Consider the following 23,582-nt stretch of genomic DNA (forward strand, 5'->3'; position numbering starts at 1 on the left):
TATATTCAAAATTTTATAAAAATAAATTCTGAATATTTTGATATTTATAAAGATAAAAAATATATTTTAATATAATTAAAAACATTATGTTAAATAGATTTCGTGCTTTTTGTCATTGTATAGCCACATGTGGGTGTATAACCACGCACACTTATATGATAATGGGGGTGTCAAGTGCCCCCTCAATTGTTTTTTTGTTTTTGACCTCATACGATCTTGACCTAATTAACTTTGTCATAAAAAAAACAAAAAACTAATTAACCTTTCTCATTCTTCCTTTAAGCAAATATATAAGTGCATATTCTTATTTCCCACTCATTTAAAAAAAAAAAACAGAATAATTAATCTCACACAGAAGCTTGTATATTTAAATGAACCCATAAGTCATAACATTTAATATTATCACAACTATTTGTATCTTTAATATCTTGCTAACAAAGTCAAGTTTGTGTGTAAATTGTTCCAGCTGTTGCTCCCCTAAAAAGCTTTGTCAAGTAAAACTTCTATCAACATAAATGACGCACCGTTAATCATAAATCACCTAATCAAAATTTCATATAGATATGGCTTTGTTAAATCGAAGTATACGCGATTAAATTCATTAACATAACTAAGTGGCACAAACCAGTTCCTACGAAAGTAAAGCATGTCACAGGGCATGCACTAAGCAACTACAACTTGAATTTATGTGGTGAAATACATCCACTGGCTCACTACCTATGACTACATACCATTTTTTTATAAATGAAAAGAACATAGACATTAGAATCCGATAAAAACCAATTGAAATCGTTCAACCTAGGTTGTCATGGGTCTCGAGTTACAGTTACTAGGAACTGTGACACATTCTTTTTTTCCTTGCCCAATTTCCAAGTCCACTTTCTCTGTGTTCCCCTTTTGCAATTCCACCTTGTTAGGCTCTTCCGTCACTATCTTCTTCCAGTATTTGCAGTAAAGAACGATCTGGAGTATTCCCAATGGAGTTCCAACCACATTTGGCCCCTGTCACATTGTTCAGCATTAACTCAACTTCAATCTCTATTGTACAATGTTTTTCCAAGATTTGTGGAATTCAAAATAATTAGCCGTTAATCAAGAAAAACAGTAACAATTAACACACTACTCTTTAATACTCTTTTAAACGTATTCTTAATTACTTAAAAATTTATTGAAAATTATAAATTTGTTTATTTTTTGTTTTTACATGCTTTTTTATCTGGATTAAATCCAATTCGCTATGAATTAATTGTAAGATAATTACTTCTTATTCAAGTCCTATTCATAATTTTATAATTTAAAAAAAAATAAAAAATAGTTGACACTATATTAAAAAAAAAGTGCAAGAAGAAAGTATTGTTAGCACTTCTCCTTAATTAAATACTAGAAATTGTACATACCGCAACGAAAATATCGCCAATGAGGAGTCCATAAGTCATCCACAGCAAACTGGCCAACAAGGAGCTCAAAGATAAAGGCAATGGCATGAATTCCACACTCTTGGTTTGTATCACTTTCTTCTGCAAAATGGACAAAATTAAATTATGTAACATTTGAAGGGTGTTTTTCTTTTTCTTTTGTTTTAGTTGTTTTCAATTCAGCTTTTTTTTTTTTTTTTTTTTCTATTCTCTGTTTCGTTTTAACTGGAAACGAACATATTACAAGAAAAAGTTAAAGAAGGGTCACCATTGCAACCAAAGGGGACGCATACAGTGCTATTGAGACCGCCAAGCCGATGCTACCGACGAGAAGCTTTCGGTAACGATGACCGGGGATGGCGAAAGCTGATACAAAAGCAATGAAACAGAACACTGCAAGAATTGTCACTGTTGTTATGGCCACCTTCACCTGCAAAATTTCATGTGCTTCAGAAACCATATAATGGTGTGAAGCATGTGATACAGAACACATAACTACTGTTCATGCACAAATCCATGTATGTGTTTCTTAAGTCACATATTTGTTGTTTTCTTTTGTCTAATTTGATGGTGTAACTTGAGTTAATATTTGGCCATTCCCTTAGTTTTTGGAAGAAAAATAATTCAATGAAAACTTCCAACTTCCAAGCATGTATCATTGATGTTTATTGGCTTTTGAATCCTTTGTAATTTAAAACAAGCCTTAAGGTTTAGTAAGATTTTTTGTGCACAAAGAGAAGAACGTAGTCTTAAAAGAGGGATGGTAGAGCATGTATACAACTTGCCTTTCCTTTCGGTGAAGAAAACCAGAAATAGATTAGAACATATGATAGCTCAAAAGGAATTCCAGCTCCATTGACTGTGACAAGAGGGAAATTTTCCCACTTGTTGCTTATGATTGGCAATCCATACCAAGTGTAGAGGAGGCTATTCAGCAGTGCTATGATGTATGGAATTGATGAAAACTCCTCCGTGCTTTTTTTCCTTATGACCCTTTTGAAGGTAACCCTGCACAAGTAAAATGGCCAATGCTTGTTTATGATCACTGAAAAGGAGAAAAATGAAAGCAACTATGAAATGGTGGAATGAAACTTACGATGGTGCAGCATAAAGAGACATTGAGGCAACATTCCCTACAAGAAACTCCCAAAGGGGTCAATTTTTTGTTGAAGACTATGATCAGTAATGCTAAGAAGCTAAAGAATGAATTAACAGATAACAGAGATGTACCTAGAACAGCCACAACCATACGAAGGGAAATTGCCATGGTTAGCTCTTTGCTCTCTTATGAAATGAGATGAAGGTTAAGTTATGTATGCCACTGAAGAGAGCCTTTGAGAATGCCGTATTTATAAGGCTTTGAGGGCACTATTCAATGCCAAGTGGCAGTTAAAATGTTACACTAGCTCATACGAGTTGATGCAAGTGATTAAGGATTTGAAAAGATTTTTCATCTTTTCCATGATTGTGGGTTTGAATTTTCTTACCGTCACTTTTCTTGTTTTGCGGATAATTCTCTTTAAGAAGATCCCCTTGCGCCTAAGGACTAGTTAAGAATTGCAATCAGATGAAATTGTTTCATCTGCTTATTGTTTAGACCTCTGTAGTAATCCTCTAAGTGAGTTTCTGTTTATCGTCCTAATATGTCATTGACGTCCTATCTAATGATATTGGAAGTGTTTTTTCGCTCTATTATTATTTAGCCTAAAAAAATATTACATTAAAAATAAAAACATGAAAATAGAATATAAAGAAAAATAGAAAACAAAAAGAAGAGAGAGAAAAAAAGTGTTGTATGCTTCTTTAATAAACTTGCGGATGCAAAACTTTGTTCAATTTGAGAATCTTTTCTCTCATCAACTTGCTTTTCCCGTTTAAGGGCTAATGTTACGGTAAAGCTAGCATATATATTTTATATTTACTACTAACACAACTAAGAGTGGTAGATTGCACTTGATTTGCACCATACGCTTTTGACAAATTTCCTGCGTGTCATTTAAAATTTAAGGTCATCTAGAATATTGTTGTTGGCTATGTTCCTTCCTTGTTTTTATGGGCATAATTTGATAAGTGCCTTCTTCTTTTCTGTTGGTAAAGCATTAATAATGCCAATAATGCGTTAAAAAAACGTCACTAAATGAACTACTCTTCCCCTCTTGATGATGTGATGTGGCTTCCATTTTCTAGGGATATGGAAATTAATTTATTTGGTATGTCATGCACGGACTAAGCTCTTTGTGGATTACTGCTTCAGAATTGACTGTGTTTAGATGGACAACTTTTTTTTTTTTCCATCTTCCTCTCTTAACTACTCAGAAAGTAAAAAAGTAAAAAAAAAAAAAATCATCATCCTCCAAATAGGTTTTTTCATTCTTCTATGTCAAAATGGGGTTTGGCATCCTATTATATCATCATTACTATCACACTTTCTTGTTTTCTATAGCAAGCTAATGTGTATCGGATGCACCAAGTATAGGTATTACATTATGTAAATAGTAATTCTAGTTAGTCTTAGTTAATCATAGTTGTAACTGAATTAGTTTAGCCAAGTTAAGAGTTTGTTAGTTAGCTAGTTTACTATATATATTAATTACTCTTATGCATTGTAAGATGTTCTTTTAACAATGAATATATTCCATTTCATAATTTCTCTCCTTTTGGTATTCCAAAGTTCACATGGTATCAATTTGAAACCGTTTCCGCAATTTTTTTCGCGCCTTCATCTTCTTCGCGTTCTACAATTCTTTCTTGCTGAATCACCTCAACAATGGTGATTTCTTACTCTGATTTTGCTACCAATCCCTCTAATCCATACTACATGCATCCGAATGAGAATCCTTCTCTTATTCTCATTCAACCTATGCTTGATAACAAAAACTACCAGATCTGGTGCAGATCGATGAAGGTGGCTCTTATCTCTAAGAACAAGGTCAAATTTGTTGATGGCACTCTTTCCCCTCCCCCTATCTCTGATCCTCTCTATGAACCCTGGCTTCGTTGTAATAACCTCGTTCTCTCATGGCTTCAACGTTCAATCTCTGAAGAAATCGCGAAATCTCTCCTCTGGTGTGATCGCACTTCTCTTGTATGGAAAAGTTTGGAGAATCGATTCTCTCAGGGTGATATTTTTCGCGTTGCTGATATTCAAGAGGAAGTAGCTCGTCTTCAACAAGGAACTCTTGACATCTCTTCGTATTTCACCAAATTGATGACGTTTTAGGAAGAAATTGAGAATTTTCGTCCAATTCGTGATTGTACTTGTGCTATACCGTGTTCTTGTGGTGCTGCTATAGATTTACGCAAATTCAAGGAGCAAGATAAGGTAATCAAGTTCTTGAAAGGTCTTGGTGATCAATATTCTCATCTTCGCTCGCAGATTATGCTGATGTCTCCACTTCCAACCCTAGACAATGCGTTCAATTTGATTCTTCAACAAGAACGCCAGTTCCATCTTCCTTCAACCACTGATTCTTCAATTGAGAATCAATCGTTGGTGAATCACTTCTCCCAAACGCCTTCTCGTCCTTCTAATAATTTCGGTCGTGGTCGTGGTCGTGGATATTCCTCCGGTGGCCGTGGCAACCGGCTATGCACTCACTGTAATCACACCAATCATACTGTTGAGCTATATAGGGAAGGGTTCTCCTCACTATGAACTAGAAAGATAAGAAGGCAAGCCGCCAGATACACCCTAGTGGCCAATGAACTATATAGGGAAGGGTTCTCCTCACCTTTGCTCAAATGTCTTGACCAAGACCAGGCTAATTATATCCTTCGAGAGATACATGAGGGTATTTGTGATTTGCATTCCAGAGAAAGGACCATGGCCACCAGAGTTCAGAGGGTCAGATACTATTGGCCAACTCTAAGGACAGACTGCTCGAATTTTGTGAAGAAATGCCTCCAATGCCAAAGACATGGAAATTTAATACATTGGCTAGCCGAAAAGCTACATCCCATGGTCTCCCCTTAGCCGTTTGCTATTTGGGGAATGGACATCATCAGACCCTTTACCACAACTCCAGGGAAGGTCATCCTAAGGACTTGGAATTCCACACATTTGAAAGTCTAATTTAGTTAGGTGCATCTCTATAATGAGTGTCATACTCTTTTTCCTACCTCGGTTTTTTATCCCTATAAAAATGTGAAAAGGTTTTTACCGAGGAGGTTTTAATAAGGTGCACTCCGGACTGACTATTAATAAAAATCTTCTTATCTTTATTTTTTTATTACAATTTAGAGTATCTAAAATCACTAATAGTTCCATCCCGAGTAACCTCCTCAGCTAAGGTTTAACTTGAAGATTCACTAATAGTTCCCTCCTGTGTATCTTCCTCTGCTAAGGTTGAACTCGAAGATTCATTAATAGTTCCCTCCTGAATACCCTCCTCGGCTAAGGTTGAACTCAAAGATTCACCAATAGTTCCCTCCTGAGTACTCTCCTCGGCTAAGGTTGAACTTTAACAAATTATTAACAGTTCCCTCCCAAGTACTCTCCTTGGCTAAGGTTGAACTTCAACAAATTATTAACAATTCGCTCATGATTACTCGCCTCAGATGAGGTTGAATTTGAAGGTTTATTAAAATTATATGGCTTATGTTAACATTTCTTATGCTTCAATTTAAAAATAAACTTGTACAATTTACTTTTATTTTTTTATTGCCGAATACACTATTTGGCCTAGTCAAGTATGCAAAGCCACGTTAAGTATGCGAAGCACGCTGATTGTGAAGTCATCAAACGGGACCCTTACATGCAGATAATGAAACAAGCAATCATACATGTAAAAGAAATCCCTGTTCATCCCTTCTCGATTCATGAACACAAACTCTGTGGACGAAGTGGCATTTGTCCGGATGATGCAGAGACTGATCGAGCATAGCTCTGGATCTGTTATTATACTAATCGACAACCAACTCAAGAGGTTGACTAGGTCCAACTCGTGGTTGTATTGGGAGAAGTAGGTACCTACCTCTCTGTCAGCCCACGTGTATCTTAGAAGCGTGATCAGGGGAGGTGAGCACTTCTCCTTCAGCACTGGGTGCTTCTTGAGTCGAGGTATAGCCCTTTTGGAAGTCCATGTCTTTGCAGTAGTGGCCATCATCGGGGTCGCAACGTTTTCACCCACATTTTTTCAGCAACTAGCTTAGAAGGCCAAAAAGTCACTAGACCCCTCGGTTGTCGAGAGGTCAATTGAACTAGAAAAATATGACCCCAAGGGGTGAGAGTCAGACAACACTTCAAAAACTTTGTCATTGTACCCACAAACCTCAAACCCATTTCCAATCGACTCCCTCGACGACAAACTTTCGACCAACACGATTATTACATACCTAAAAAAGAATTGACTTGCTACACTACTCAACTGAGACCAAAGAACACTATTCGACTCAGAACAAAGAAGTAAATATTAGAGGTAAAAAGTGAAAAGGGATCCTCCCCCTATTTATAGGAGTTGGGCAAGGTCCAACCAACAACCTTTCCCCACTGTTCGATTAGAACAAATCTATGGTTAAGACCACATGACATTTTAGTACCCAACGTGGGAAGATGAACATATGTGGGATGTAACCGTTACATCGTGCCAATTAAGGCATGTAATTGCCAGAGGAGTTACATGTAACTGTTCTAGCACAACATAAAGTCCTTCTTTTTGGTTGAGACCAAGAAAGGGCTTAGGAGACTAGTATATCGGATAAAGTACTCTGTCAAGCCAAAAGGACACTTGATGCATCCAAACTGAGTACCCTTGCAACCACATACCCACATATTTCGTACAACACGTCTCAGCCTTCAACATATGCAAATGACGAGTATCATTCGGTCATGATTATCACCAATAAAACTCACTTGAGGGTAATTATTTGATTAGTAGTACCTAAGTAGGATTAAGAGGTGTATTACTTAATGGGTAATTAGGACGTGCACACCTATAAACCCCAGACCTATTAAGGTTAGTATAAAAAGGGGTGAACCTCCTAGGTAAGAGGACTAATTCATTCTTAAATATTTACTACATATCAGTTACAACTTCGAGTCAAACCTTTACTAGAGTGTTATAGTTTCTTTTGCAGGTACCCCCACTCTTTTGAACTCGCACACACCAAAGACTTCGACAAGAAACCACCTAAGAAGACCCTTCAACACAACAAAAGATCCTTTGGTGTAAGAATAAGTGTTCCATCCATTAATGATAGGAATAAAAATATTATTTAAAAAAATGATTTTTGCCGCATTAAATCTACTTGATACTTAGTAAAAGTGAGAAAAATGTAGGAGGATGACTCATAGGAGTTATTATATATTAACTTATTCCAAAAAAAATGAGGATCAACAATTTTATGATAAATGATTGGTGCAATTAAAAAAAATTGTACCACCATCTTGAAATACATAGTTAATTACATCAACATCTACTATGGGAATATTCAACTCCATGTTTTACTTGAGGTAGGTTAGATAATTTCTAATTGATTATATGACATGATGAGGGAGATAGAGAAATTGTAAATCTTAACAAAGTATTTGTAAGGTGGCAAAAATGGATCCTCTGTCCATGTATACAAAAGTCCCTCCAATTGCTTGTTTCAGCTGCGGCCAGCTACAGTGTTACATTTTACAAGTAATGAGATATAAATACACACTATATGTTTATCTTTATTTATTTTATCCTATCATACTATTTATCCTATATACAAATTTCTGTTTTGATGTGACTCAGAGGATAGGTGTCCATGAATTATTATTATTTTTAAGAAAAATTTATAGCACCTCTTTCTTTTGATTTGAATGATCATTTATCGTACAACTTTATGTCGTACATGGCAGGTAGGGCATATTACTAGGGGAATTAAACGGTGAATAAATCATTTCTACCTTACCTTAGGCATTTTACATTGTTTTTATTTAAAAGTGAAAATTTATCTTAGCAACTTCGGATAAAGTTCAGGTTAGAGTTTTTTTTTTTTTTTTCTTCATGAAGGGATGGGCAAAACGCGCCAACCCAAGATCAATTAATCACTAAACAGGAATTACAACGTAAGTCACCCTGAGTTGTTATTAGCAGTTGAGGTAAAATTTCAATTTTAATTAGTTTGATCTTTGAATAAACTCTCCTCGTTTTTTATTTTATTTTCTTAACTAGTACTGAAAATATAATTTAATTTAGCTATAATTTCAGTGTAAATATTTTTGTATTATTAACTAATTAAAAATTATCGTAGATATGACATTGAAGATAATTATAAAAATTTTGTGATTTTTAATTATATGATAATCTAGGATTGAATAAGTGTAAAAATATTTATACTAAGTAATATTTATACTAAGTGTATTTCAATTAAATTCTTAAAAATATATCTCAGTAAAAATCAATAAATAAAATTAAGGGATATATAGTATAAATAAATAAGTAAATAAAATAGGCGATTTCAATTGTACTAATATGTAACGCTAAAAAGTTATGTAATTTAATTATAATTCACTGAAAATGTAAAGTTATTTATTATTATTATTATTTAATCAGACGATATGACACGTTTTCAAAAGAAAATGATACTTTGGGAAAAAAAATTAATTGAAATGACGGATCTTGATACAAATGTCCACTTTTTTTTTTATTCATAAAAAAAGCAAAATATGCACTTTTTTATCTACACCATTCGTTGTGTGCGTTATTAATTGAAATGATAATGCCTCGCTTGTGCATATTCGGTGAGCTCCATGGATGGATTAGCAGCAGCAGCACACTGTTTTAACTCCACAAATATCTATTGATCGAGAACATAGAATATGTTCCTAACTCAAATAAAAGAAACTTTGTTAACGTGAACAGTTTGTGTTATACGTGAAGCACAAAATCCACACTAAGTTGATACTAGCAAACGCTTATTGGTCACATGTGTATTCAAGGAAAATAGAAACTTAGATTTTTATGTACCGAATAATGGATGAAAATTCACTAAAAAAGAACAACTTCTTTATCAATTTAAATTTCAAAGATAGATAAAGATCTTATGACATAATTTATTTGTCTCCATCAAGAAGGAAACCGAAGTCTGGAGTCCATTCCAATCTTATCATTTGTCTAATAAAGCATTCTCCTTTTAATACATTATGGCTATTTTTTTTGTTCCCTCGAGATTCATCTAATTAAATTTTAGTTTAACATGTGATATAGATCAGAAAGAGATAAAGATGAAACTCTAGTTGCGAGAGGGAATATAATGACTGCATATTAACGGGGGAAAGGAAAATATCTTTGTCCTTTGTTTTGATCCATTATTTGCATTGTTTTGCATTTTTATTTTCTTTTTTATTTTTTCTCTATATTTTTTATATTACCAAATCAAGTTCCTTTCGATCCCATTTTAGCCCTTTGCCAACTGCTGGTAGTTTCTGTCTCCACAAACAGGTGGTTGTTGTTGCTTCCTGCACCTATATTTTGGCTTCTGATCAATCCAGAATATAAAATCTTATTTTAGCTTCGGAAATTATCAATCTAAAAGATAAAAAAAAAATAATTTCAGAAAGGGTGCATGAATCAACTTGGAGCAGCAAGAAGCAACAGCCCAAACAGGTCTGTGCGAGCATTCAAAATCTTATTTTGGACCCATGATAAAGTTCACTATACATAAAATCCCGAAAGTTGTTTAGTCAATTACTATTTGCATCTTGAATTCCTTAAACTACCCCTCCCCAATTTTTACTTAAATTTACCCAAATATCCCTTTTCAATTTTATTAATTCCTCCATATTGTTCTAGTCACAAACATTCCATTCCTTCATGAAGGAAATAATTTGTTTTTTTTTTTTCGGTGACGAAAGTTGAAGAAACAACAAAAGAGAAAGCAAAGAAACTACAAACAAGAGAAACTAGTTCCTATGATGGCATCAGCCACCAAAAAAAATTATCAAACCCCCTGGAACAACTTCAAGGATGCACAAAGCATCATCCAATGCAGCGCCAAGTTTAGCAAGGAAGTCGGCACAAGAATTACCCTCACGGAAGACATGAACAACTAGAACGTGTGAGGAGAGTTTGTTGCCTGTGTCTCAAAGCACAGATATTCCCTGCATGCAGGTTATTCATGAATGAAGGAATATTTTATTTTTTATCGTCAAATATTAGTAGTTAATTTTGTCAAAATGATAGCAGAAGGGATTCAAATTCACAATCCCTGCCTCCCTCCTTTCTTCTTTCAACCATTAAGTCAATTTTATAACTCCTTCAAATCATTCCACACCTTAATTCATCTTAAGAGCATTGTCACAAGTGTTGGAGTATAAGGTACCTACTACAAAAATAGGATTTAATATTTTCAAGTTAAGATTTTTTTTTTACAAAAAAACCATGTTAAACAAAAGTAACATTAGTTTTTGAAAAGATTGACATTGTTTTCATATATATATATATATATATATATATATACCCTCTTCTTGTGCCCATTCTCACTGTCATCCCTCTCACCCAACGCTCTCACTTCCTCCGCAAACGCTGCAACTCCTCCCTCTCAGCACACTCTCACTCTCATTCTCACTCTCACATTTCCACTCTCAGTCTCACTCGCTCATGTGGTCCCTCACAACTCCTCTTTTCACAGTTCACTCACACTCGCTCTCGGTCCCTCGCTACTCCTCTTCTCACAGTTCACTCACACTCGTAGTCGCTGCCGGTTTGTACAGCACTCTTCACAGTGGTGCGAATTGCGAAACGCACAGTCGCATCATATTAGCAAGTTCCATAGAGGCGAAAGCCACAATCTTTCTCTGCCGTTTTTGAGATTGAACTCTGAGTAGGAAAGGAAGCCAAATTCTCTCGTTGCACATCATCGTTTTCTTCTTCTTCCACTACTTCAATGCTCTAATACATCTCGATCTCTCTCATTAAGGTACTTTTCACCTTCATTTATTTAAGATATGTTCCATTCTTCACTTCTCCGTTCATTGCATCCATTTTTTGTGTTGTCTCCAATTTACCCTCCAATTACTCAAAGTTACATTTCTTAGTGTTCTATCAATGATTTCGTGGAAAAATTCTCAAATCCTTCTTTTATTTTCGGATAGTTTTTATTTTAATTTGGAAATTATAGTTTGTTGACGCACAGAACTGCTGAATGCCATATGTAACATCGATGGTTTTGATGTTTTATTTATGAGAAATTTGGGAAACAAATTAAACTAAGGTTTGGATGCTTACTACGTGTAATGCTGAAAAAATTTATAGGCATTGCTGATAATTGGGGATGATTGGATAGTGTGTTCTTGTGGCTTGGGCTGCGTAGTTATTGCTGATAATTTATCACAACTTGATTTTCATTGAACTAAGAAATAGTTTATATTAATTTATATTCCCAGCTCCAAATTTTTTCTTCTTTTTGGAATTGAACAAATATTTTGTGTTCTTATCCGCATCAGAATTTAGAAGAATAATTTTAGTTGGATTTTCATTTGTGTTTTGGTGTATTTTAATTGTGAGATGTGGCTTAATGATCACTAGGTCATCCTGTAAAAAAATGATCACTAGCTCATAGAAAACATATATGACGACAAATCTTGGAATGTCAAATTTCCTTTAATCTAATGAACTAATGTTTGCTTAAAGAACGACAAACTTCTTTTACGACCCTGTGATCTTTGTTGATTTGGAACAACCAACTCATACTTTCCATGCATCTAGCTCACTTTTCCAGTTTCTCAACATTTCATTTGTTGAGCCTCTTAGTAATTATTAACAATATTACTAATAGAATAATAAATTAATGTCACTTAATTGTGTATCCCTCTCACCATATATAGTATTAGTTTTTTATGTACAAACCAATATTTTATTTATAATCAATGAAACATGTATGTCAACTAATTTATACAAATTGATATTGATTTTCACTACTAGAAAATGTACATTTAACATCGTCAGGTTAACATTGATTTTTGATAAAATCGATGTTAACATAAATATGGTGGCATAAATGTAAATAATGTGTATTCGTTAACATCGATTTTCTGAAAAACCGAAGTTAATGAACTGACGTTAAAAACCCGATGTTAACGTCGGTTAACATCGGTTTTTCAAAAATCGATGTTAACGTCAGCTCATTAACATCGGTTTTTTCAGAAAATCGATATTAACGTATGATAAGTTAACATTGGTTTCTTCCAGAAAATCGATGTTAACGTTAACATCACATGGTTAACATCATTTTATTTTTATTGAAAATCGATGTTGAACCTACATTTAAAAATATTAGAACGCGAGCCCTATTTTCCTTGCACTCTCTTCTTCTCCGTCTAAGCTTCGTCTTCGTGACTCTATCTCTCTCTACAATCTTATCACCATCGTGATACCTCGCCACTGTACCCATGTATTTTTCTGCAACCTTATTTTTCGTGACTCTGTCTTCTCTGCATCTTTTTGTATTGAATAACATGGCTGGGTTTGGCTCACCTCGCATGGCTGAGTTTTTGCCAAGTCCCGTGGCGGCGGAATGGCATGGCCTGGCCTTGACTATGGTGACCGCATGGCTGAGTTTTAATGCTAAGGGAAAAGTCCTTTTGATTGTCAATGTTGCTTCTCAAAATCCTTAATCTGTGCTGTGCTTGTTACTTCTTTTTTTCCCCCCCTGATTGTGCCTTCTAATTAATTTAAAGCCTTGATATTTTCATCTTTTCTATTCTTTTCAGTAACTACTCTCACCGCTAATGTTATAAATGTTGAGAATATTTACAATATATGTTTGGGATTGAGACAACGGCTTGACCAACTCCAATTATATGGAGCTGAATCAATTGTATGACAAGTATAAAGACCAAGGTTTTTGTTTGTATTACTATATATAGTTGGTTGTATTAAACAGTAACCATCATAACCTTATTGTTTATCTTTGTTTCTTTCTATTGTCTTATAAGTATATTGTTGGTTTTGTAAACTTAATTAGGCCTGAAGATTCTGGCATTTCCATGTAACCAATTTGGTAAGCAAGAACCAGAAAGCAATTATAAAATTGTGGATTTTGTCTGCTCTCGCTTGAAATCTGAATTCCCCATCTTTCATAAGGTAAGTTGCTATTATGCTAAATTTTGTTAAGAATTGTGACAATACATGCACTTGTATTACATATCTATTTTGTGATTCTTTTGCTATATTGAAGTGAATGGGGACAACTCTGCTCCTTTGTACAAATTCTCGAACTCGAGGAAATGGGGAATTTTTGGTATGAGGTGGAAGCCACATAGAATTTCATAAACCCTAAGACGTTGACTTGGCAAAAAATTCTCACTAAGGTGTTGAGGGGCAATGAACCCAATGCAACATCCTTGGTGACCTTAGAATTGGAGACCAAACGATCAGCCATAACAGTGAGTGTCAAGTTAAGTCCCTTAATCTCCTCAACTAATATGTCTCCATTGGGGATAGGAGCTTCCCCAATCAATTGTGTTCTATAATTGAGTTGGGCAGAGCTATTGTAGTAATTGAATCCAAGCTTATTAGGGTTGTTGACTAAAACATCCACTTCCAATGTGAAGTTCACATTTACACTCATGCTAAACATGTCCATGCCCAAGCTCATGTTCTGAAGCCTTATTGAATCCACATTGGTAATGGGGTGCCTTGGTTTGAACACTGTCAATGCTAAGATCACCCTTAACAATACAAGTGCAATCGCTACACATAATGCTACCATCAGGCACACAATGCTTCCTTTGAAGCTAGATTCCTTTTTCACTGTGCCTAGTGGGGATCTACATCATCATGCAAATAAAAAAAATATTAAATGTGTAGTAAGTGCATATTAGATGAGATATGCATGTATATATGTAAAGCAACAACCTTGGAAACAAGTAATATCAGTTTGTATCAGTTAATTAAACATATTCGTTAATCAAATATTTTGGTAAAGAAAATTCCGTACAAATATATATATCATGGTTAAAAGAAAACGTGTATATGTACCCAAACTTTCATGTTAGGCTATATATATTATTTGCATGGATTTTTGGCCATTTGGTAGATTAGTAACTCCCAAGATCAATGTTTCCTTTGTTTTGCTTATAGTTGTGTGAAATCCCAGCCAATCAGGGGAAGAAGGGCAATCTATATTGAACATATACAACTCCATTTTAAGAACCATTTACTATTTGGAGTCCTCCTTTTGCCCAGTTCCTCATTCCACCAAGACTCGTACATACCCTTTAAAGTAAATATATATATGATGATGTAAGTATGTAACTGTCAGAGCAATGAATGTACCCGTGGCTGGGTAGTTGTAGTTTTTGCACGTTTATTTTATTTTATTTTTAATATAGTAAAAGGAAGGTACCCCCATCTTCGATAAATGATTATCTCAAATTCTGAATAGTTCTCCACATGGGCCTAGAAATTTTTACCATTATTACGGTTTATATTTTCTTATATTATAAGACCAAAACTGTATAATATAACATGATAGTTAACAAGAAGATATAGGTAATACAAACACATTGTGGAATGATTAAATACAATACAATGTGAATTTTGAGGGCCATGCTTCTGCATTTATCACAATTCATTTGCACCTGTATAACTATGTTTTTGTGTTAGGTAAATTTAGGCCTACCAAACCAGTATCTCCAAACCGGCTCACATTGTACTAGTTCCATGCACAATCATTGGAGAAACATACATGTCCAAATACCTGAGATCCATTTAGTTTCATTACCCTCTAATTCCCTTGAAACACCCTGATAGTGAACACATGTTTTTTCAAAAGTCAAGGGTCATTGTTCATTTCATGTAAAGTCTTACTTGATATATCCAAGTTTCTCATATATCTCACTTAGCATTCAAATATTTAATTTGTAGGCACTATTTGTCTTGTTGTTTGCATCGTCATCACGACATTCGTTGTTGGACATTATACTAATCATCATCATAGGTATGAAAGTTTTTCATAAACTTTTGATGCTAATTTTTGTTACCAATGCTTTTCTACGCTGTTGTCTGTGAATAATGACCAGTGCTTTATATACAAGTTTTGTTCATCATGAGTGAACCTTAGATTCCCATTTGAGATTGAATACAATGATTCTTGCGGATAGTTTGCATTAATCGTTGTATTGAATCTTGAATTGTTTGTTTGGACAGTTTGGGAAGAGTCATATTTTTATGGTAGATTCATGTGTTAAGGTTAATATTATTTTGTTGAATTTGATGAAATTTTAGTACAATGCATTTTTAATTGTTCTCTGAGTGCATAGTTGATTGTCGAGGAATTAATTGTTGGATCAAGTGGTCTCGGAATAATTAAAAAGGGGGGGTTGAATTAATTATTACTGAATCTTTACTAATTAAAAATCTACCCTTCTTAGGCTTTTACTATGTTGTTAAGAAAGTAAAGAATAGAAATAAAAACTTAACCAAAAGTAAAAACGATAATTAAAGTGCACAACGGAAAATAAAGAGTGTAGGGAAGAAGACAACCCGTGCCTACATCCAGTCCCCAAGTGACTTGCGGTCCTTGAGATTTCTTTTCAACCTTGTAAAAACCTTTACAAGCAAAGATCCACAAGGGATGTACCCTTCCTTGTTCTCTTTGAACAACCTAGTGGATGTACCCTCCACTAGAACTGATCCACAAGAGATGTACCCTCTCTTATTCTCAGTCACAACAACCCAAGTAGATGTACCCTCTACTTGTACCACAAAGGATGTACCCTCCAATGTGTTAAGACAAAGTTCTCAGGCGGTTAGTCCTTCGAAACTTTGTGAAGGGGAAACAAAAGAATTCTCAGGCGGTTAGTCCTTTGAAATCTTTTGTTTCAGGGAAAGGGAAGAATCAAAAGAATTCTCAGGCTGTGTCGTTTTGAATTCTTTGACAAGGGAGAAGGGAGACACAAAAGAATTCAGGCGGTTAGTCCGTTGTTCTTTTGGAAAAGGGAGAAGAGAGACACAAAAAGAATTCAGGCGGTTAGTCCTTGGCGAATTCTTTTTGGCAAAGGGAGAAGAGAATAAAAGATATAGCACACTTCTGTTTTCAAGGTTTGGAAAACCAGAAAACTTTAGAAAGCTTTTGCAAAGGAAGAAGAAGAAGAAGAAGAAGTTCAAAGAGATTCAAAAGTTGTAAAAGAGTATGTGGAAAAGTTGTTTGTAAAGGTTGTTAAAGATTGTAATGAATATTTCTAAATGCAAGTCAAGGTCTTGCTTTTATAGACTCTTCAAGTTTGGTCAAGAAAACCATTAGAAGAGTTATAACCTTTAAAAAAAATGAAAACCATTGGAAGAGTTACATCTTTTGATTTTTGTTCAAAACTTGTCACTGGTAATCGATTACCAAATCCTTATAATCGATTACACAAAGCATTTTTGTGGAAGGATGTGACTCTTCACAATTGAATTTGAATTTCAACATTCAAACACACTGGTAATCAATTACCAATATCTTGTAATCGATTACACCATTTTGAAATTAATTGGAACGTTGTAAATTCAGTTGAAAGCTTTTGAAAATAAACTTTGCCACTGGTAATCGATTACAGAAATTTGGTAATCGATTACCAGAGAGTAAAATCTTTGGTAACTTAGAAAATTTTGTGAAAACTTCTTTTAAAAACAAAACTGTGCTATGTTTGTTTTTTGAAAAATCTTTTCAATACTTCCCTTGTGAAGTCTTCTTGATTTCTTCTCTTGAATCTTGAATTGTTCTTGACTCAATCTTGAAATCATTCTCTTGGACTTTTTGTCATGATCTTTGTTATCATCAAAACAACTTGAATAAATCTTGATTCAACATCATGAAGCTTGCTTCTACATTAATCTCACCGCTTTCATGTCGTGTACTTGGAGATCAATGTGAAATGCTGCCGAAATTTTGTCAAATTTAACAAAAGAGACTTAACCTTGATGTATGAATCTACCATAAAAAAGTATCTTCTTGAATGCGCTAAGGCCATACCTTTAATGAAAAAGTGAATTTTTCATGCATCGAATAACTTTGTGAGTATCATGGAGTTATTATTTAGATGGATTGAAGTTGGATGAACGAAAGTTGCATAAGCCCTACATATGAGGAAGGCGTGGAACAGTTCTTGTAATTTGCTTATGAAAGAAGTCGATCGGATGAGGACAAATTTTTTTTTCCTTGTATAAATTGTTTGAACAAGAGACGATAAATACTCGATGACATACAGGAGCATCTGTTTTGTGATGGAATTAAGAAGAATTATACAACATGGATATGGCATGATGAATTGACAGACATGCAGAGTGGGTCCTAATCTGAACCGTTTGATGTAGAAATGGGAGATTGCTTAGAGGATATGATTCGTGCTCTTGGACAAGAGTCTTTTCAGCAAGCACATGCCCCTATGTATGATACATTTCAAATTGATTCAAAGAAGCCTTTTTATCCAGGGTGCAAAAATTCCTTGATGTTGTTGTCAGCGGTGTTAAGTCTGGTTAATGTGAAGGCCAAATATGGGTGGAGTGACAAAAGCTTTAGTTCACTGCTTCAAGTAGTGCACTATATGCTTCCAGACGAAAACACGTTGCCAAAAAGTTACTATCAGGCCAATAAGATATTGTGTCCGATGGGTATGGAGTATTAGAAGATTCTTGCTTGCCCTAATGATTGCATACTGTATAGACATGAGTTTGAAGAAATTCACAAATTCCCTAGGTGTGGGCTATCATGGTACAAAGTGAAGGGTGATGATGAGTGTAGTAGTGACAAAAACTCAAAGAAGGGCCCCCCATCGAAGGTGTTGTGGCATCTTCTTATCATTCAACGGTTTAAGTGTCTGTTTGCTAATGGAGACGACACAAAAGACCTTACATGGCATGCAAATGGGAGAAACTGCGATGGAATGCTCCGTTATCCGGTTGATTCCTCCCAGTTAAAGAAGATTGATCGTTTGTATTTGGAAGCACTGACACCGTCATTGATCCTCCATCTCCCATCAGACGACACGTGAAGTGGAAGATGACCCGCATCAAGAAAACTGGCCAAATGACCTCTGAGGCAACAAAGGAAATTGCTGACAAGATTGTAAGTCACTTTCAATTGTCAATTGCAATTGTTTATGTTTATTGTTTGATTGAGTAAACCAATAAATGTGTTTGTTACAGGATTCCTTGGAGGAGCAGGCCTCACAGGGTTCCTTTGCACCCATGGACGTCAGGATGTACTGACTGCTGCCATTGGGCGACCAGATCACCTTGGTCGTGTGCGTACTGCTGGAGTCAGTGTCATGATTGAACAATTCTTTAGACTGGCTCCAAGGACCTCCCGCACGTCTTCGTCCATGGCTCCTGAAGACCTGGAGCAGCTGAAGGAGTCAATCATAGAAAAAGTGACTTGACAATTAATGTTACCCTTCAGCTAGTTGTAGTCCCAGTTTCAATCGAACATGCAATCACAGGAACTTGCACTACCTTCTGAGCCTGAGGTTGGTCCTTCAGCTGCTCGTGTTAGCACAAAGGAGAGTTGTGTTGATCCCTCAAGGAATGATCCAGACATGGGTGACTCAGAGAAATGTGGGTCGTACATCGAAGAAAATCTTCCCCACCTGGTTGCCCTAGGAAGACTTTATGAGGGGTCAACATCCGTTCACAACATCCCTTTGTGCCATTCTCAAGTCAAGGTTGGTGTTGAGGAAGTTAGAGATGTAGATGTTTCCATTCCTATACCCATTCAAAAGGTTCAGTTAGTGGGGCAGGTACTTAACACCTTCGTTGCTGGGCCGACACATCTTGTCAAGCGTTTATCAGAACAGGTATTTCACTGTTATTAAATGTTGTTTTTTTCAATTAAAGTGTTCACTGTAATTAAATTATGTTAATTAATTGTGTTGGATAAACAGGGAGCTGTGGGACTAACAAAACCTGTAGATAGGTCAAATCATGATGTCGATGATCCCCTATATCTGATGACATTGACCATCCTATAGCTTTTTCTTAAGCTGTTGTAGGTTATGTGGGATGCTAACATGTTTGGGGTGTTTAATGACAACTTCCCCTTGTACATAAAGCATGAAGATCTGTCTGAAATAGCATATGGTGATCAATGTCTTAGTATCTCTGTTATACAATTGTGGATTCTGTAAGTCAGTTTATATTATTGTTTATTACCTAACTTATTGTTTTAAATTCATACATAATTTACTTTATTTTAACAATAATAGGCATATGATTGAGACTAATATGTGAGCGAGGAATGTCGATGTGTATGGATTCCTCAAGCCATAGTCCATATAGAGATATGAGCAATCACAATTTGAATCAGAAAGTTATATTAAGAATTGTATGCAAAATTCAAAAAGGGATGTGTACCTAGAAGCTTACTTGAATGGGTAAGTTAAACTGAACAAATGAATTTAAATAATGTATAATAGTATAATAACTTATATTGTTTTCCACTGCAGTGCACATTGACAAATGGTCGTAATTTTTCCAAAGGAAAATGTTGTCATCTGGTTTTGTTCGTTGCATAATAGGCCAGACAACTACCTCAAAGGAATTATTAACAAGTCAGTTCTATTTTTCAATACATTTACATTAGCATTAGTCGGGAACATCAATATTTTAATTGTACAATACACATCCATGTTTGTATTGAACAATGCTTTGAAAGGATTTGACGATACTCCACAAAGTAAATCCAAGGCTACTGCTAAGTTGATTGTTGTTAAAGTAATCCATTTAAACAATGCTTCTAGTTATATTTTAATACCGTGTAGACTAATTTGTACTTAACATTGAATATCTAAATTTCATAATGTATTTAGTGTAATAGACATAAAGGAAGCACTTGTTGGATCAAGTGGCCTCGGAATAATTAAGAAGGGGGGTTGAATTAATTATTAATGTACCTTGACTAATTAAAACTTATCCTTCTTAATGATACTAGATTCAATTAGGCTTTACTACTAAGTTATGTAACTTAAACAAAAGTAAAGCGTAAAAGTAAAGTACACAACGAAAATTAAAAAGTGTAGGGAAGAAGAAGACAAACACAAGAATTTTATACTAGTTCGCCAACAACCTGTGCCTACATCCAGTCCCCAAGTAATCACCGGTTCTTGAGATTTCTTTCAACCTTGTAAAATCCTTTACAAGCAAAGATCCACAAGGGATATACCTTCCCTTGTTCTCTTTGAAAAACCAAGTGGATGTACCCTCCACTTGAACTGATCCACAAGAGATGTACCCTCTCTTGTTCTCAGTTACAACAACCCAAGTAGATGTACCCTCTACTTGTACCATAAAGGATGTACCCTCCAATGTGTTGAGACAAAGAATTCTCAGGCGGTTAGTCCTTTGAAATCTTTTGTTTAAGGGAAAGGGAAGAATCAAGAGAAAATATCTTGGAAAGGGAGAAGGGAGACACAAAAGAATTCAGGCGGTTAGTCCTTTGTTCTTTTGGAAAAGGAAGAAGAGAGACACAAAAAGAATTCAGGCGATTAGTCCTTTGTTGAATTCTTTTTGGCAAAGGGAGAAGAGAATGAAAAGATATTACACACTTTTGTTTTTTGCAGAATTTTCACTTGCAGAAGAACAAGGTTTGAAGAAGAAACTTAGAAAGCTTTTTGGCAAAGGAAGAAGAAGAAGAAAGATGAGTAGGAAAGAATTGTAAAGGTTTAAAGGTTTTTCAAAAATTGTTCAAGAAGTTGTTCAAAAAGTTGTTTGAATGCAAGTCAAGGTCTTGCTTTTATAGACTCTTCATGTCTGGTCAAGAAAACCATTGGAAGAGTTATAACCTTGAGAAAATCATGTCAAAAGTTACATCTCTTGACCTTTTATTCAAAACTTGTCACAGGTTATCGATTACCATAATCATGTAATCGATTACACAATGTATTTTATGAAAAGATGTGACTTTTCACACTTGAATTTGAATTTCAACGTTCAGATACACTGGTAATCAATTACCATTATATTGTAATCGATTACACCATTTAAAAATAATTTGGAACGTTGCAAATTCAGTTAAAAGCTTTTGAAATCAAACTTTATCACTGGTAATCGATTACAGGAAACTGGTAATCGATTACTAGAGAGTAAATACTCTGGTAACTTAGAAAATTTTGAGAAAACTCTAGTAAAACAAAACTGTGCTATGTTTGGTTTTTGAAAAAATCCTTTTCAATACTTCCCTCGTGAAGTCTTCTTGATTTCTTCTCTTGAATCTTGAAATCAACTTCTCTTGAATCTTGAATTTTCTTGATTTCCTCTAATGAATCTTGAAATTAATCTTGATCTAAAACTTGTTGACTCAATCTTGAAATCATTCTTTTGGGCTTTTTGTCATCATCAAAACTACTTGATTCATACTTGAATCATCATCATGAAACTTGCTTCTACAGCACTGAGTGTGAGTATTATGTCATGCACTGGATGTCAACTATAATCTTAGGAAGTTTCAAGAATAATTGGAAAACAGTAATTGTTTAATTCAAACATATTTCATTTTGTTATAACTGGTATTATATATTATTAACTTATGTTTTATTATATCATGCAGTATTTCAATGATGCTAGACCATTGGAACCAGAGAGATTGAAGGTGCTTCGCATCCAGTGGGCAAACTACTATTTGAAAGTTAAAAATGAAACAATTAGTGTTTAAGTAATTTTGGAATTGTAGTTTAGTTAATTTATATTTTTTACAATTCATGTTATATGCACATTAAATATTCTTTTAATTCATAGTAAATATTCATTTTTTATGGAATTTATGCTAAAAACTGTTTGAAAATAGAATGAAAATTATCTATTGTGGTTTTGCTTTTAAATTTGCAGGTTAATTTGGGGTTATTAAAAAAATAGACAACGTATTAAAAAAATCCAAAAAATAACATCGATTATTAGTAAAAACAGATGTTGTATGTATATATTAACATCATTTTCAATGTTAGACTTCATTCACAATATCGGTTTCTATAAAATCGATGTTGCTGTTAAACATACAACATTGGTTTTTACCAAAAATTGATGTTGGTTATCGTACAACAACATCATTTTTTATAGTAAAAACTGGTTTTTAACTAAAAATCGATGTTATATGTATATATTAACATCGGTTTTTCAAAAAACCGATGTTGTATTTATAAGTTAACATCGGTTTGGCGTGAAGATATAAAACCGATGTTGATGTGAAGATATATGACATTTTTTTTTATCATTCTTACTCTATAACATTGGTTTTTTAAAAAACCGATGTTGTCTTTTTTATGTTAACATTGGTTTTGGAAAACTGATGTTAACAATATTACTTTCAACGTTGGTACTTTCAACATCGGTTAATAACTGATATTGAAAGTCTTTAATAACCGATATGAAAACCCTATTTTCTAGTAGTGTTTGTTTCAAAATTGGAGTAATATTATTTTTAATTATTTTAAACTTATATTGATATGAGTTGTCTATCAAATATTAAAAAACTATGCTTGATTCTATAACTTTGTTTATAACAAAAAAAAGATATTCTAAGCATAATTTGATATTAGTTGTAAAAAGTATTTTTTGAGTGTGTGATAAAAAGTTTGTCTCTTTTAAATAGTTTTTTGAATTTAAATCTCGTAAACAACAAAATATTTTATTTGCAAGCATGGGTTTTTATCTCCTTTTCCAAGATCATTTATATATAAGAGAACAATAAAAAATAATATTAAAAGCAAAAAATAAAGTATTGAATTGATGTTTGTTTAATTTGATCACTAGCTCATAAAAAATGATCACTAGGTCATTACAAGATTTGGATTTCCATTTGTACAATTTGGTTTGGCAATGTTAGGTTAGATCCAAACCCATTTTCTAAAAATAAGTACCATAAAGCTTGATCATGGTTGAGAGCTAATTAAGTTGAACAACTACTTTTTTTTTCTCCTTTTTGGATTGGTTAATTGATGAAACCTTTGAAGGTTATCCTTTTTTTTTCTCCTTTTTGATTGGTTAATTGATGGTTGAGAGCTAATACAAGGTTATCCTTGTATTTTATTTATAAAACATTTCCTTGACTGATAATATAGTTAGATGAATCTTAATTAGTATATTATATGAAATGCATTATTCATGATAGATTTAGTTGATATAATGGCAATCCATGTGGACCTTCATTCATTCTCAAGTGTCATTGTTCATTTCATGTAAAGTCTTACTTTATATATCCAAGTTTCTCTTGTGTTGTGGTATG

The 23,582-nt window shown here is 34.2% G+C and overlaps 1 protein-coding gene and 2 long non-coding RNA genes across 3 annotated transcripts; 2 read left to right on the plus strand and 1 right to left on the minus strand.

The window, feature by feature from the left end:
• Positions 1–588: 588 nt before the first annotated feature.
• On the minus strand, positions 589–2,738 carry SWEET37 (sugar efflux transporter SWEET37). Its single transcript, NM_001357971.1, has 6 exons — positions 2,646–2,738; positions 2,512–2,548; positions 2,201–2,423; positions 1,684–1,845; positions 1,398–1,517; positions 589–1,002 (listed from the first exon to the last, which is right to left on the minus strand). The coding sequence occupies exons 1-6, from the start codon at positions 2,680–2,682 to the stop codon at positions 799–801; spliced, it is 783 nt and encodes a 260-aa protein (NP_001344900.1). The 5' UTR covers positions 2,683–2,738; the 3' UTR covers positions 589–798.
• Positions 2,739–10,879: 8,141 nt separating this feature from the next.
• LOC121173416 (uncharacterized) lies at positions 10,880–15,481 on the plus strand. The gene is made up of 3 exons (XR_005888255.1): positions 10,880–11,306; positions 13,353–13,471; positions 15,257–15,481. It is a non-coding gene; the product is annotated as an uncharacterized lncRNA (long non-coding RNA).
• Positions 15,482–17,716: 2,235 nt separating this feature from the next.
• On the plus strand, positions 17,717–20,047 carry LOC102667238 (uncharacterized). The gene is made up of 5 exons (XR_418095.4): positions 17,717–18,437; positions 18,518–19,164; positions 19,252–19,490; positions 19,573–19,740; positions 19,813–20,047. It is a non-coding gene; the product is annotated as an uncharacterized lncRNA (long non-coding RNA).
• The last annotated feature ends 3,535 nt before the right edge of the window (positions 20,048–23,582 follow it).

This window comes from Glycine max, chromosome 14 (genome assembly GCF_000004515.6).
Source record: "Glycine max cultivar Williams 82 chromosome 14, Glycine_max_v4.0, whole genome shotgun sequence".
In the NCBI taxonomy this organism is placed as follows: Eukaryota; Viridiplantae; Streptophyta; class Magnoliopsida; order Fabales; family Fabaceae; genus Glycine; species Glycine max.

Coding starts and splice junctions, on each gene's coding strand:
- SWEET37 (NM_001357971.1), bottom strand. CDS start 2,682: ATGGCAATTTCCCTTCGTATGGTTGTGGCTGTTCTAG. Junction 2,424..2,511: donor TCTCTTTATGCTGCACCATC/GTAAGTTTCATT, acceptor TTACTTGTGCAG/GGTTACCTTCAAAAGGGTCA. Junction 1,518..1,683: donor CGTCCCCTTTGGTTGCAATG/GTGACCCTTCTT, acceptor TCCATTTTGCAG/AAGAAAGTGATACAAACCAA.